Source organism: Sebastes fasciatus, chromosome 15, assembly GCF_043250625.1.
Source record: "Sebastes fasciatus isolate fSebFas1 chromosome 15, fSebFas1.pri, whole genome shotgun sequence".
NCBI classification, from domain to species: domain Eukaryota; kingdom Metazoa; phylum Chordata; class Actinopteri; order Perciformes; family Sebastidae; genus Sebastes; species Sebastes fasciatus.
This window is the reverse complement of record NC_133809.1, coordinates 5,613,931-5,628,982: the sequence shown is the minus strand read 5'-3', so window position 1 is coordinate 5,628,982 and position 15,052 is coordinate 5,613,931. Positions and strand designations below refer to the sequence as shown.

The following is a 15,052-nucleotide window of genomic DNA, read 5'->3' as shown; positions in this document are numbered from 1 at the left end:
CAAAACATGGAATTTAGTTAAAATGTTGAAGAATCTGGTTTATTTTTTTTACATTAAAACACATTTTCAAGTTTAACCAATTTTAAAACGTTCCACTGGTCTTTATCCAAATATTTATCCAATGTGTAGAATTCTACATAATCTTTCAAATAACTAAAACATTTGGTAGTAAATAAATAAAGTCATTTTTAGTTAAGTTAGGTAGTTTTGGTATTAAAATTGTAAAAAAAATTTCACATCACTGATTTAATGTACAGTAAAAAAAACACGTTTCACTGGTCTGTTTGATCACTGCCACGCTGTTCTTCTGCCCAGGACGCGGTTAGTGATTCTCTGAAAGACAGAAAACAATTTGTTCATTAATTTAATCAAATTATTGAACAAAGTTTTTTCTGCCAGCCACTTTGATAGAAAATCAGCTCTTAAAGTAAATTTGTCACATGAATTTTGTACTTAGTGATGAATGAGAGTAGCGGTTTGTGTCGTACCTTGTTGTAGAGATGAGCGTTCAGCCGGTAAGATCGATACTCAACTTTTCTTCTTTCCTCCTCTTTCCTCCTCTGAACCTCTGGAAGACTCTCATAAATCCTGGAGACAAAGTGTTGAGACAAAAAGTTTGCAAAAGCCCAAACTTTAAATATTCTGCAACATCCGAGTTAAACAAAAGTAAAATTTTTACTTTCACCCGTACCACTGATGATGTAGAACTTCATATCACAATAGTCACAATGCCTAAACGTTTAAATGTCAGTATGTTATTAGTTCCCAAATCATTTATAAAAATATCAAATCAATAGTGCAGCCGTGACGTCATACTACAACTACAACTAAAAATCCAGTCCAAATCCGAATAAGCAGTCTTGGGTCAAATGGTAATATTTCAGACTCTAGTACAATGTACCATTTAATTTTTCTTACCCGTTTTGATCTATTTTTTTTATTGCTTGTGGTACAAATTGAAAAAGAAAAAAATCACCCTGGATTGTCTTTAGTTTTGTTACTTAAGTATTGGAAAGTATCGATGCTATTTGTTGTTAGAATAATGAATCACTCTTATTGATTTAAATTTTTTTATATTCAAAACAAAGCAAATGAAAATCTTACTGTTTGGATCTCTGTATCATCTCCTTCCTGGGAACAGCCCTCCTGAGCAGAGCGGTGCCTTAACACACAGATAAAAGATTTATTTTTTAAATAACACATATCAACACAGTAGTGGGCTTTATAATGCATGTACAGAAAGAACAGTTATCTGGATACAGTTATGTGTCTGACAGAACATTAGCAACACCTGAGTTATACTAAAAATAGAGAGCTACAGTATCCAGCAGGCTTGTTGTTCCCTCCTGGTGTTTGTGGTCGAGTACCTTCAGGCCTCAGCAGCCTCCTTGGTCCTCCGGGCCGGCTGAAGAGTTCCTCTCTCTCTCTGCTGAAGTCTTCCTGTAGCTTCCTCTCCTCCACCTGCAGAGCCAGGCGCTCCACTCTCCGCCTGGACTTAGAGATGAACTCTGGACGACGCATCTCCAGCGCCTCCTGCAGGATTGAAGAGTGACATTTAAAATTTGATTACAAAATTATTTTTTGAATTCGTCATATGTACTGTAGACAAGCCTGTCAAGGAACCTGAAATATATTTTCCCATCGCAAACAACACTTTCCTCTCACTTCTTAAATGTACGAATAAACAGTTGTCCTCAGGAAGAGCCTGTTAGTGTTAAGCAATGTTTTGTAAAGAAAGAGACAAACCAACCTGGAGAGAGATACGTGCCAGACCAGAGGAAATCGTTTTGGTTCTTGGATTTAAATCGGGTTCAGCATGATGTTTGTTTCTGTCTTCGTGGACTTGTCTCTGTCTCAGCGGTTCTCTCCATGGATTCATTTTGCTGTACGGCTCAAACCAGGCGGTGCTCTGCCTCCACGTCGACTCCTCTTCCTCTGGCCGGTTCTCCTTCCTTGCCTCTGACCTCTGGTCGTCAGCAGAGATGAACCATGAAATACCTGGAAGGACCAGAGCAATTTAACCCAGACAAATCAATACAAGGATTTCACTATACTCTGGTATAAAACAATAACCTGTTCCTAAACAACACCTCATTTGTATTCCGACGTACCTTCAGGGAAGGTCTTCGGCGGGCTTCTCTTGCTCTTTCTCTGTTTTTGTAACCCCTGACTCTTAGAGGGGCGCCCTCCTCTTCTTCTCTCTAAGCTGGATGAGGAAGATGAGATCTGCCTGGAAGTTCTGGCTTCACCAGGCGAAGGGAAAGTGGTCCCAACGTCTCTGGTGTGATGTCGAGTCCCACTACTGACAAGCTCCAGGTCACCTGAGAAAAAAGAAAACAACAGTTAGAAGAATCTTAAAGAATCACTTTCTTTGCTGCTTTACTACTGTATGTATAATGTAGTTTAACCATTTGTCAGTTTTGTTTTTTTGGTTACAAATTAGCTGTTGAGCTACATTTACATTGATATTATTAAAATGTCATTCTGACCTGCTTGGATGCCTCTGCTGACCATTTTAACAGCCTTCTTGGCTGCCAGAGTCCTGGAGGGGCCGCGGTGTGACGAGACGGTGTAACTGCTGGTTGATGTAGAATCAGCAGCAACCTGAAGACCAATGACAAACACTTAGATCTGTTCAATACCTGAAATTATAGCTCACTATATTCGTGTGTCACTTTAGTCTGTGCTCTAACATAGATTTTTTTCACAGAACACATTCAGACATGCTACAGTAGGAAAAGCAGAGGTGTAAATAATAAATTAATGATGGCTGAATTCCGTTTAGCTGCTTCAGTTTCAGAGTCTTGCTGTTGTGCGTGCTGGCTCACTGTCATGCTTTACTGGGACACTTGAAGAAAACATCTCTGCAACAATGCAACCTACATACATTTTTGTGGATTTATTCAAAATTTCAGTCAGATATGAAATTCAAAGACTTTCAAGTTCCTCTTTAGTGAAACTTAACAGCTCAAAACTGGCACATCTCGGATCAAGACATTATTCAGGTAAAACACAAAGACTATATTTTTGACTGATCTCGTCAGCCAAGAAATTCTGGTAAATTCACACATTTTTTCCTCAAATAGTGCTTTTAGTTGGACAGAGAAAGGTGTATTGGTGCTACGTTTTAAGTAAAAAGGATTTCCTAAACTCTAACTTTTTTTTAGTTTTTCCTCAAATCCACAAGCTTTGAAGGGTGACGGCCTGAAAGAGCCGTTTATTGTCACCTTATATATCTGGAATTGCACCTTAATGCACCTTATACATCTGTAATTAAATTAGCTTTACTTCAGAATGAGGTTAATAATATGGAGATAAACTTACGGTGGATTCATCAGTGCCGGTGGTCTCTGACAGTGTGATGATGTGAGGCGGCTCTTTGTTTCTTCCTCTCCTCTGCTCCCTCCCTTCTTTCTGCTTGTCGATGGTGTTGTACAGTTTACCGAGGCTGGAGCTCGTCTTCAGGTGCTGGACTCGGTGGGCGCCGAAGGCTCGGATCAGCCGCGCTGTGTCCACGGTGGACATGGAGCCGGACGCGGTGGACAAGGTCTCCGACTCGTCTCTGTCTGCAGGATAGAGGTGCTGAATCTGTGAGGAGCCCTGAGAGAAGCCGGAGGTGAAGGAGTCCTCGTCTGCAGGTTGAGAAGTTTCCTCTACCTGTAGCCTCTGTGTCCAGGCCTGACGAGGAGCGGGAGGTTCACCTTCAACCTCTCGATCTCCTCCGGCTTTCCTTTCCATTTTTCTGGCCTCAAAACCTACGCTCCTCTTCACCTCTCCAATATCCTTCCCCGTAGCATCTTCTCCCCTCCTTCCCAGCTTTTCTTCACGTAGTTCTGACATGTTAGTACTCCTTGTGTTATGAATAAGACGGGACAGGCGTTCTAGCCGCTCCAGCAGCGTTGCCTCTTTGTCATTGGTTGGTCGGGACTCATCCAGGCTCCGCCGATCACAGAACCTCTCCCAGAGCTGCTCCAGAGTGCTGCTGCTCTGCTGGGCGGTGGGATGAGGGAGGTGAGAGTCCCTCCTCTTCTGGTCTCCCTCCCCTCCTGCCTGAGGGACAGAGCTTTGGTCCAGGTGACGGCTCGCCTTGTCGTAATCCATGTCCACACGATCTGTCTGAAATCTCACACGGCTTGGCTCTGGTTGCTCATAACTGGGGAAGTGCACTGGGCTGGTCCCCTGGTCTCTCTTGGAGGCTCCTTGGTTGCTCGATAAAGGCACTCTGGTAAAGGCAACGGATACCTGAGAAGACTGCTTTGGAGCTTTAGTCACCCTTGTTTGTGAGGGTCCATCTGTTGATACAGAGACATCTATGAGGAGAGACAGATAATATGTGTTAAAAATGAGGATAACACACACTTTTTCTAAACAATATATGTATCAATCATTGGCCTCATGAACAGAAAAAATTGTTTTAAACAAACGGTAGCTTGGACCGGTAACGTCATGCTCGATACAATCATGTGATGCAGAGAAGACGTATTGCTTCATTAACTTCAGTGTGAACTGTCTGCTGGTAATGGTATACTTGATCGTTACTTTAGTAGGCAGTATGCAGTACATACAGACTGAGTATGTAGTATGTAGGATGTTAATATGCGTTTTCCGAACACAGCCACCATCTTAAGAGCTCACGCAAAACATGCTTCAAGGTTTACACCAAGGAGCATTCATTCCTCCTCTATGCACTTCATAAAAACAATAAATGCTGCCCAAACCTTTTCAGACATGTGCTGTTTTTCTTTTAGTATACATAAAATAACCATTTGCAAAGCCCATTGTTTAATACTTGGTTGTTTAGTCTGTAAGCGTAAGTAAAAGTCCAGTAAGATCTTCACGCATGCAGAAAAACTAGATCCATTGATCTTATTGTGTTCTTCTGGATCCAACCCAAATGTAAACTAGAATTACCGCCCAACCAGACAAGTTACAGTTTACATCCATGTCTGTCCAAAATGTCATCATTTTATCCTGTTAGACATTTGTGTGAAATTGTCATATTAGCATATGAATTCTTGAGTTATGGCCAAAAACGTATTTTGTGAGGTCACAGTAACCTTTGACCACCAAAATCGAATCAGTTCATCCTTGAGTGAGTCCAAGAGGACGTTGGTGCCAGATGTAATACAATTCCCTCAAGGCATTCCTGAGATATTGCGTTCATGAGAATAGTACGGACGGATGGACAACCTGAAAGCATAATGCCTCCCGCCTAAAAAACATTGGGAAGTGTTTGCATATAATCCTCTCCACTGTATTTCACACCTCTTCCCAAAAAGTTGTATTTTTCTGCATTGTTAAACACAGATTAACAATGTCCCTTTCACCTCAGTACATTTATATTTGGAAAGTTTCTATTATATTAATTTAATTTAACCAGAGTGACATATGTACAAATTAACAGATGACAGATAATTCTTGTTTCACACATGTATTTAACACAATACAACTTAATGAGTATGCTTTCTGTTTGTGTGCATGTTCAGCTCACCTCTGCGTCCCGGCTCTTGCATTTTGGAGGTGGTTGTTTTCAGCCTCTTGCTGTAGATGCCCTCTGAGTGTTTGATGGTGACTCCACAGTCCAACCCAGCGTCTCGGTGCCCGAGGACCTCACTGCTGAAGCGTGGGGGCACGGCGTCGTCTGAGCCTGGTCAGGATTCAAAAGTGGCTTGTTACCTCATGACGAGTGCTACTCAGAGATGGTTAAACCGAGATGGCCTTCATTTCTGAGATAAACAAATGATGGATAACTGCTGGAAAAGTGACCAAAATCATTAATTTTCTGCTAGTAATGAACAGAAGATATTCAAAGATATGGAGTCTGCAGTCCCCTCTCTCCTCCGGTCTCTCTGCTGGGGCCCCAGCTCAGCCTTTGTCTCACTCAGCCCCTGAACATGAATAATTAATGCACTGCCTGGTGTATGTTACAATAGACCAGCTGCTACCCACACAGGCTCAGGGGAAATGAGAGCAGAGCCCCTCATTCAACTGACAATTCAGTTCTCTGGATTTGATAAAAAAAAAAAAAAAATGAAATGAGGAGTTTAATACTATTTCCGATGTTTGAGTTCAGTCAGTTGCAAGATGCAAAAGCTGTCCGGTTATTTTACAAAACCAATTTTTCTTCAGGATATTAATTTAACACATGCATTATTTCTCTTATCTATTAGATATTTTTATACACCAGTTTTTAAAATAATTTAAAACATTATTACTACTAGGGCTGTCAATCGATTAAAATATTTAATCATGATTAATCAAACGATTGTCGATAGTTAATCACGATTAATCGCAAATTAATCACACATTTTTTATCTGATCAAAATGTACCTTAAAGGGAGATTTGTCAAGTATTTGATAATCTTATCAACATGGGAGAGGGTAAATATGCTGCTTTATGTTAATGTATGTATATATTTATTATTGGAAATCAATTAACACAAAACAATGACAAATGTTGTTCAGAAACCCTCACAGGTACTGCATTTAGCATAAATAATATGCTCAAATCATAGCATGGCAAACTGCAGCCCAACAGGCAACAACAGCTGTCAGTGTGTCAGTGTACTGACTTGACTATGTTAATTTTTTTATATTCAAAGCTTCTATTGAGGTTTTCCAATGAAGCTTCAAATTACGTTACAGAGACAGATTGAGCGCCGTGTGTCAGAGAGAGAAGACCTCTGGACTTTGCCCACAATAATAATAATAATATGAATGTTATGAATGAAGCATCGACCTATTCGGTACAGCCCTACTTCTACTTCTACTTCAATGTTACACTGTTTTGCTACTTGCATAAAGTGCTCGGCGCATGCTTCAGCAAAATGCCTCTCCTCTGTCTTCAAAACAGTCAATGCATGCAACTGAAGTTCCCACTGCTGGTCAAAATAATGCACTGTCATCCCGTGGTAACTGTGATTGCTGAGTGGAGTCCCAACTCTGCTACTTTTGCTTTCTTCTACTTTTTCTTACTTTACTTTTGTTAGTGTCAGTTCAGCCTCACTTAACTCCTATATCAGCTTACATTAGCCTCATGTTTTACCTGTGAGATCCACATTTTAATCTGTGATTTGAAAATTCAGATTTCCACACAGTCAGACTGACTTTTAGGGGCCAGCCAAACAAATTGTAATGGAGGGGAAATTGTGGAGTGCAACCAATGTTCAATATGATCTACGTTGATGATCAAATATATTTGAGACTAATGTACCTGTGTGGGAGCTCTCCATGGTGGTGTCAGAAGAGTCGGTGTTGGAGACATCAGCTTCTGTTTGAGGGACGTAGAAAAGCTCCTCACTGCCACGAGGTTTATAAGGCAACAGAACAGGAACTGTTGTACGGTGAAAAGGAACATAAAATCATCTTTATCTACTACACAGATCATTTAGAATAAAGTCATGTTGACATCTTGTCTAATTTAGCTAAGAGTGCAGCATCAGAATATGTAGCCTTATAGAAGCAAATATTATAAAACACAAACAAACTAACACAGTATGTTCTTATCTGTCCTGTAGTTTAGAACTCTGCCCTCATCTTTGTGATAAACAGCACAGTTAATGGCTGGGTACTGTACAATAAAACTATACAATTTCATAACAAGCCTACCTGGTGTCTCAGTAGTCGTGAAAGGTCTTGGTGACACAACAACTCTGTGACGAGGTGTAAAGGATTGTGTGGATGTGGAGGTCTTCCTTCTCTGAGACACAGCGGTTTTGAACAGGGTGGAGGTCTCTGGTCTTTCAGGCACCCGCTGTCTTTTTGGCTCTTTGGCGTCGTGCCACTCTGGTGGACTGGACAAACCGACACCTTCGGTCGGACTGCTGGCAACAGAAGAGGAGGGTCTGAGGGGGACAAATTCTTTACGTGGCAGCCCCGTAACAGCATCAGAATGACTGGAGAGGGCAGCAGTGGACAAGCTGTGATCGGTGGCTTTGGGGGACAGAGTGAGATGGACATGCGAGACGTGACCTGTCCTGGCTGGGGATTCAGATGTGGATGAACCTGTGTTCTGTTCAGCTTTGTGACTAACACCAGAAACAGAACCGTCCTGGACGGATAACTCGTCATCTCGCCTGAAAAACTCCACATTGTCCTCCGTAGCATTCACATAATTTCTACCTAAACCCTGTAAGGGTGGTGGAGGCTCTTCAAACTGGCCTCCTACAGCATCTTGCCTCTTCTGATTCCCTGGTGCTGATGGAGAAGTCAGGTTTTGATTTCTGGTGTCAAGACTACTGCTTGGTTCAAACACTGCTTCATCTTCTTGTTCCATAGGGGGAAGCTGCCTGTTAGGAAGTTGGACTGCTCCTGTGGAGAGCTCGGCCAGGTGGAGCAGCTCTGGTGCTGGGCTGAGGGTAGGTGCAGGCGACGTGGAGGGAGAGGGGGAGGTGGAGCGTTTGCGAGTGGCGATAGTGATAGATGTGAGGGCCTGAAGGTTTGTCCTAGGGAGGGTTACACCTTCTCTGGCAGCGATCTCACGTATCTGAGCCTCTAGATCTGGGCGAGGAGGGTTTTGAAGCTGCAGGCTGGACTCAGAGAGATCTGTGTGGAGGCCCTGCAGCGGCTGGGATGGCTGGTTGTTAGCAACACCTAGGGGATTGAATGTCGCCGCTTGCTGAGGTGGATCCTGCTCCCTTTGGACTCTAATACTGGACACTGCACTGCTCTCTGTATCTGTGCTCCCCTGACTCTGAAAGAAGCAAAAAACAAGAGGTCTATGTCAAACTGTGAGACTAGGCAAGGTCCTAGTTTATGTTACCCTGTAGGGAAGCTAATTTTGAATTTTTTCTCTGACCGATAGCCAATCCTCATTAACCGATAACTGTTAACCGACAAGACTAGTGCGTTGCATGTAGCGGTGCTGTGGTTTTTGTGCCTAACAAGCCGTCCAGCTGCAATGAGAAGCTGATGTATAAACAGGTTAAATCCATCATTTATCACTAGCTGCGGTGTATGCGCAAAACAGACAACTGAGTCGCCAGTTCACCAGGGTGGGCTGTAAGGTGGACCAGCTATTCTCCTTTAAGTGAGAAGAGGCTTTTCTGAGTTTTGTTCAGCTTTTTATTTAATTTTTAATATTTATTTTAACCGTTTAACTGATAGCATTAAATCGGTAAAAATTCTTATTGTCGGTTAACGGTTAATTATTAACATCCCTATTACCCAGTGAATAAATTCATCCACCACAAACATCCAACGATCACAGCACGGCAAAATTGCATTCCATTGCATTGAAACATAACTTGCAGGTTATATTTAAATTTTTCCAAAAGTCTAATGTGCATTTGTTGCCACACCATGCCTGCAACACACCAGTTACCTTAAGCACGAGACCTTGACTGTCCAGAGATTGGAGGCAATGACAAGTTTTTTCATCAATATTTACATGATTTAAAAAGGGATATATGTGACAAACTGTTATTGTTAATTTACAGTACTCTATGAATGTAGTAAATTTAAATAAATTGCACAGATGAAGCTTTTATAATTATGAGACTGATTGCTATCAGTGTAATGATAAAGAGCAGCTCTTCCATCAGTGGTTTACCTTTATGGGATGTTTTAACAGCAGCTCTCTCTTGATCTCTTCAATCCGCTTTCTGTCTTCTTTGTCCAACTCCAGAGGCTCACACTGCTGTCCTGATATCGTCAGCTTAATCCACTCTGCAACATGGAAACCGTTATGCTTGTGCAGATGATAGCTTATTCGTGCAAGATAGTTTCTTTTTTATTATTTCATTTGATTGTTTTAATAATTTTTTCACCATAATCCCTGAGGATTAGGGTGTAACATTTAAACATGTGAATCAATTTACCTCTGGCTTTGCTCTCCTCTTGGTCAGTGGTGCTGGGAGTACTGGACACCATGGTGGACGGAGATTCACTCTGCAGTAACTTGGCCACTCTGACTGCCAGCGAGCTCTCACTGCTCCCATCACTCATCCCTCCCTGATCAGTGTCCTCGAGGAGGATGGGCGAGGAGGGGCTGCTCTGTAAAGAACCTTCCAGAGCAGTCTGTGTTTCCTCCTCTGTGACACCCGCTGTGTCTGTAGGAGTAGATGTGAGCGGTTGTGTATTTAAAACAGGTGAAGGATTGCTGACCGGTGGCTGTGGTGGGACTGTGTTGTCAGGGGGAGCAGCACTGCAGCCCTCAGGCTCTGCCCGCCGTGCTGATTGGGAGAGAACAAGGGACGACTCTGCACCTCTGCTAACAGTGCTTTCTTGTGGTCTTCTGTATGCACCTGTAGCAGTAATAAGAGCTTGTGTGGATGGATAATTAGGTTTCCCCGATGAAGTCACACTCTCTCGACCAATAGAGTTTTCTCTCAGTTTCTCTGAGGCCAGCATGGAGTCAGATGAGGACCTGGCCCACCGCAGGGAAGATCGAATTCTGGGATCCTCAGTAGCAGAGGAGGAGGAGAATGAGGAGTCCTTGAGTCTGCTGGTTTTCTTCCTCAGGGAGAGGAAGATGTCATCATCAGAGAGTAGACGGGACGCTGCAGGGGAGGTTGAGGAAGCCTCAGAGGACCCAGCAGATGACACGTTCTCCGCCTGAGAGAGGAGGTTATGGATCTCCAACATGGCATTGGAGCTAACAATAGAATCTTCTGCATTTTGCTCCAAACTACCACTTGTTTGCAACTCAAACTCTCTCTCCGCACACCTGGACCTGGTAGATAACGAGAGATCAGAGTCAAACCTGTCTCTTAACTCTATGGTATTCTGGCTGCTGGTTAAGCTGCTGTCCATGTGCTGTTGCTGGGTGGAAGGATAAGAGTCTGCATCCGGCAGGGAGGAGGGTGCCAGTCTCCGTTCATTATGGAGAGCTTCTCTATCTGATGAAGGAGAAGCCCGCCTGGGTCGCTCTAGGATAGATACACCTGGACCAAGACTATCCAGGCTCAACGGTATGGATACACTGGAGTCCACTGACAGAACGCTGCATCGAGAGAAGTCTCTTTTATGAGGACTGCCACCTGAAAATACAATATGAAAGTATACTTTTAATGAACCATATTGCTTCATCATGGACAATAAAAGGTACTTTTAACAATTAGCGGTTGGTAGAAATGATCCATTCATCTTTTAAAGGTGGATTCTAATACAATAATACACTTTTTGTCAAATTCAGTGAATATCTCCTCACGGTCCGCTGGCTGTCCGTTCTATGTGCGCTCTGAAAAAACAACAACATGGTGTTCATACAGAGCCCTAGCTCTGCAAATGGGGAACAAAAGTGGCTCAGACCGAGTATGAACACCTTTTTCAGCGCACAGACAGAAGGACAACAAGCAAACCGCGAGGAGATATTCGATTAGAATCACAGACTCCACCTTTAAGTCAAGAACATTAAAATTGTAATGAAATGTGTAAATACAAAAACTGTTTGGTAGTCACCTTTCAAAAAATGCGTGATTTTACATAGTGGTCCAAATTTGTTTTCTTCTTCAAAGAACAGTAGATGCAACTTAGCTTTACGCTTGGCATACAATATGCTATAACTTTTTGGTATGTTCATATGATGAACTACAGGTAATTTAGCCTTTAGATACTCTCGTCAGATTTTTATGGACCAATGAAAACTATACTTTTCAAATATCAGTTATGTTTTTTCTTTAGAATGTCAGTTGCAAAGGTACCTTCAGAGGGTTGGGTGCTCTTGGTTGGTGTTCCATCGGATCCTTTAATTGTGCAGAGATCAGTGGGAGAGAATTCAGGCTCTCTGATTGGCCCTCTGGGTTCGAATGGAGTTAAAATTGTTGAGGGAGACTGATCAATACCCAGGTTACGGAGATACAACTGCAGGAAAAAAATAAATACAGAAAATATCAGAATCAGGAATACAAATTTACACGTTTATGGTATTTTTACCCAAATTCCCCGTATATGATGAATGAAATTAACGGCAATTAACGGAATTAACTCTTTACATTTATTATCTGCTGAAACTGAAGCCGCATTAACAATTATACAAGTTTCTAGTCCTAAACATATTTTAAATAATATTTTAAAGAAATCCTATGCTTGTTTACAATATAAATATTTTCAGTTTTTCAATTACCGGGATTCGTTCTTCAATGTTGAGGTCTCGCGGCCTGGGCATAGGTGGTGGCGTTGATAGTTTTGACGTCCAGTAGGGGGCGTAGTTATCGACCTCTAAACTGACAACAGAAGACGCTCTGATGGAAGTTCCTACTTTAATTCCACTGTTGTAACTACCTTGGGAACTTGAGAGTGTAAAATCTCGATCAAGTGACACATCGCTGAACTGACCGAGGCTCATGCGAGCCGAGGGTTGAACTGTGGCGCTTGTCTGATGGTGGACATCACCCTGAAGCCGACTGTTCTCTTCTTCTGCAGGTCTATTTTTCTGCTGATCTTTCTGGACCGACGTGACAATGGTGCTTAGAGAGGAGTGGGACTGTGACCTGCCAAAGGGTGAAGCAGAGGGTCTTGTTGCAGACCCAGTGTTATCGTTGTCACTTGGAGCACTGCCCACCGCCTCCCCTCTTCTTGAAGAAGAGCCAGAGGGAGCCGTGGAGGAGCTCTGTGTAGCTTTCTGATTAGCAGCACTTGAAACGGGAGGCTGTTGTAAACTCCTCACTTGCTGACTCAGGATGCGATTCAGAGGGTCAGATACTGCATCGTAAGCTTTCTTTTTAGGAGATGTGCCAGAAAATCCTTGCAGGGCCAAGCTATCAAATAGTGACGTCTTGCCTGAACTCTGATTTGCCCTCCAAGCGTCTACTTTCTGCATGTAGTTGAGACTTGGGAGAGACTGGACTTTTGCAGAGGTAGCTTCCTCTTGGCTCTGAGTTGCTGTGTCTGGGCGATGGACATCAGCTTCAGGAACAGCTGGCTGTGCAGAGATCCCTGTGTTTGACTCATAAGAGTTCTCTTTATTGGATTCTATGGCAGAAAGTTGTAATTTAGCCTTGACACTGGATTTGGGTGGAGCCTTAAAAACCCCTGGAGTGGACTGAGACTGTGGAAGGAAACCCAGGTAGGACCCATCAATCCCTGTTTGGTTCCCTGAGGACCAGAGGTCTTGCTCTCTGTGACCCCGTTCAATACCTGCTGAAAACTTTCCAGTCCATTGCAGGACACCTAAATTTGTTCTGGTCACACTTGGCTTGCCTTCAGACGTCCCTGTGGGATATGGTATGAGAGATGGACCGGGGGGTCTAGGACTTTTTCGCTGTTGGTTTTTAGATTCGGCTTCACGGCTGCTGCGCCTTTCTACCTCAGACAGCAGCTCTCTGCGTAACACCTCACTACTTTCATCAGGTTTAGTGCTGCGCAGCCCCATGGTGATGTTACTGACCTCAGACGACAATGTTCGGGATTGGTCGGGGTATAAATCTCTGTCAGGTTGTTGTGTCTGCTGTTGGGGAAGAGAAGCTTCACCTGGAGGACCTTCTCTCCTAACCATGCTTTGGTCGATGTGTGGTTTGCAAACTTTAGTGCTTTTAGATTCTTCAGCAAAAGATGCAGCTGCCTTCACAGAGGTCTCAGAGGCAGAGGAAACAGCACTACTGCTGCTGCTTGGCATGCCAATATCTTTCTGAAGGAGCTCCAGAAGATGCAGGGCAGGAATATTCTTACTCAGAAAGAAAGTCTCATCTTCAGTACCCTCTACTACTAGCTTGTCTGGAGGGTCAGTTGGCATCACTGCGTCCTTCTCTCTGCTACTTGTATCATCTCTGGATGGTACTCCCCGTCTGTCAGTGGTAGAAATCGGTGGCGAGTGAACAGTTTCCTCTCGTCTGCCTTCGTCTATTAGTGACAAACTGTGTTGGGACAGAGAGCAGCAGCTGCTCACTCCTTCTTGAGACAGGGTGGTAGTCTGAGCCAAAGGATGCTGAGACAGTGAGCCACGTTCAGAGGCCTGAGTGGTGCGATCCTGGGGTGGAAAGTGCAACCTCTCTGATGCCATGGAAATGTCAGGGTATGCCCTTTAAAAAGAAAAATAAATAAAATTAGAAACTTCTTAACATTTAAATGACAGAACCAATAATTGACTTCTAATTGTTTTCTTTTACCTTAAAGGGGCAAATTCATTGTCACTTTGTTGGAATAATGAATATTCAGTGAAGTTGTGTTCAACTCCAGAGTTTACAGGCAACAAGGAAAGTGCTGGAGACTGGTTACTGTCCTGAAATTCTGGTGATGCAGAAATTGCTGAATGTTATTTACAGGCATTGTAAACAGATGTACAACTTGCAACTGAAGTATAAATCCTAAAATCAAATCACTGCCTTCAACTTCCCATTATCATGAGATCCACTGTTTTGAATCATCAACTTGACAACTGGAAATATGATTTTCCATACCAACAAAAATAAGTACATACCATAAAGTATGGTTTATATTTATGAGTCAAAACATTTTTTTTCTGAATCACTTAATCGTACATCAACATTATGACAAAAAAGAGAGTGAAATTAATTGTTTTATTCAGTGTACATACCTGGTTGAAAAGAGCGACTCCACGGCTGTTGAAGCTCCCAACCATCTGTTACCAGCCGAGGCTGCCTCTGGTGCTGACTGGCATGTCTATGAATCTGAGCTCCCAGTTGGTTTATGGATGTTTGTTCAACAGACTGGCTTGCATTTTCATCTGCTGGCAACTCAGGAGACACTGCCACCCTCTGTGAATGAAATTACCCAACAAAGTAGCTCACGGTTATTGTCCTCTTGTGCCATTTAACACAGCTGTGTAACCTAATGTGAACAGATTCTCCGGAGGCTTAAAACAACAACTGATGGTAACAACTCTGTAGCCTCTAGAGTTGGTAGTGGAGAAGAGCACGCTGCAAAAACTATTATCCATCCTGGAATCTCACACCACCTCCACAACCTGCTGGTCAAACAGCAGAGCACAGAAGGAAACAGAAGGAACACAACAGGAAGTCATTCCTCCCAGCTGCCGGCACTTTGCATAACGACTCTCCTCTATTTTGGGACTGGGTGCTCCTCTGTCAATTGAAGCCTCGGGTTAATAACAAGGAGAGGCTGCTCATCTAGAGTTGTCACAATGTCCTCTGTA

The 15,052-nt window shown here is 42.9% G+C and overlaps 1 protein-coding gene across 4 annotated transcripts in view; it reads right to left on the bottom strand.

The window, feature by feature from the left end:
* Nucleotides 1-12: 12 nt before the first annotated feature.
* Nucleotides 13-15,052, bottom strand: part of alms1 (ALMS1 centrosome and basal body associated protein) — a 23,546-nt gene continuing 8,506 nt past the window's right edge. For 2 of the 4 annotated variants that reach the window (XM_074660862.1, XM_074660864.1), the window contains 17 exons: nucleotides 14,474-14,654; nucleotides 14,046-14,166; nucleotides 12,065-13,958; nucleotides 11,643-11,802; nucleotides 9,819-10,979; nucleotides 9,551-9,666; nucleotides 7,609-8,692; nucleotides 7,214-7,333; nucleotides 5,492-5,647; nucleotides 3,325-4,310; nucleotides 2,490-2,604; nucleotides 2,112-2,321; nucleotides 1,751-1,998; nucleotides 1,368-1,533; nucleotides 1,105-1,162; nucleotides 489-588; nucleotides 13-333 (listed from right to left, as the gene is read on the bottom strand). In XM_074660862.1, coding sequence (XP_074516963.1) covers nucleotides 289-333; nucleotides 489-588; nucleotides 1,105-1,162; nucleotides 1,368-1,533; nucleotides 1,751-1,998; nucleotides 2,112-2,321; nucleotides 2,490-2,604; nucleotides 3,325-4,310; nucleotides 5,492-5,647; nucleotides 7,214-7,333; nucleotides 7,609-8,692; nucleotides 9,551-9,666; nucleotides 9,819-10,979; nucleotides 11,643-11,802; nucleotides 12,065-13,958; nucleotides 14,046-14,166; nucleotides 14,474-14,654 — 6,921 coding nt within the window. In that variant the 3' untranslated portion in view covers nucleotides 13-288. Of the gene's footprint in view, nucleotides 334-488; nucleotides 589-1,104; nucleotides 1,163-1,367; nucleotides 1,534-1,750; nucleotides 1,999-2,111; nucleotides 2,322-2,489; nucleotides 2,605-3,324; nucleotides 4,311-5,491; nucleotides 5,648-7,213; nucleotides 7,334-7,608; nucleotides 8,693-9,550; nucleotides 9,667-9,818; nucleotides 10,980-11,642; nucleotides 11,803-12,064; nucleotides 13,959-14,045; nucleotides 14,167-14,473; nucleotides 14,655-14,854; nucleotides 14,936-15,052 lie in introns of those variants that run through there. The other 2 variants (XM_074660860.1, XM_074660863.1) reach the window with 2 other exon arrangements.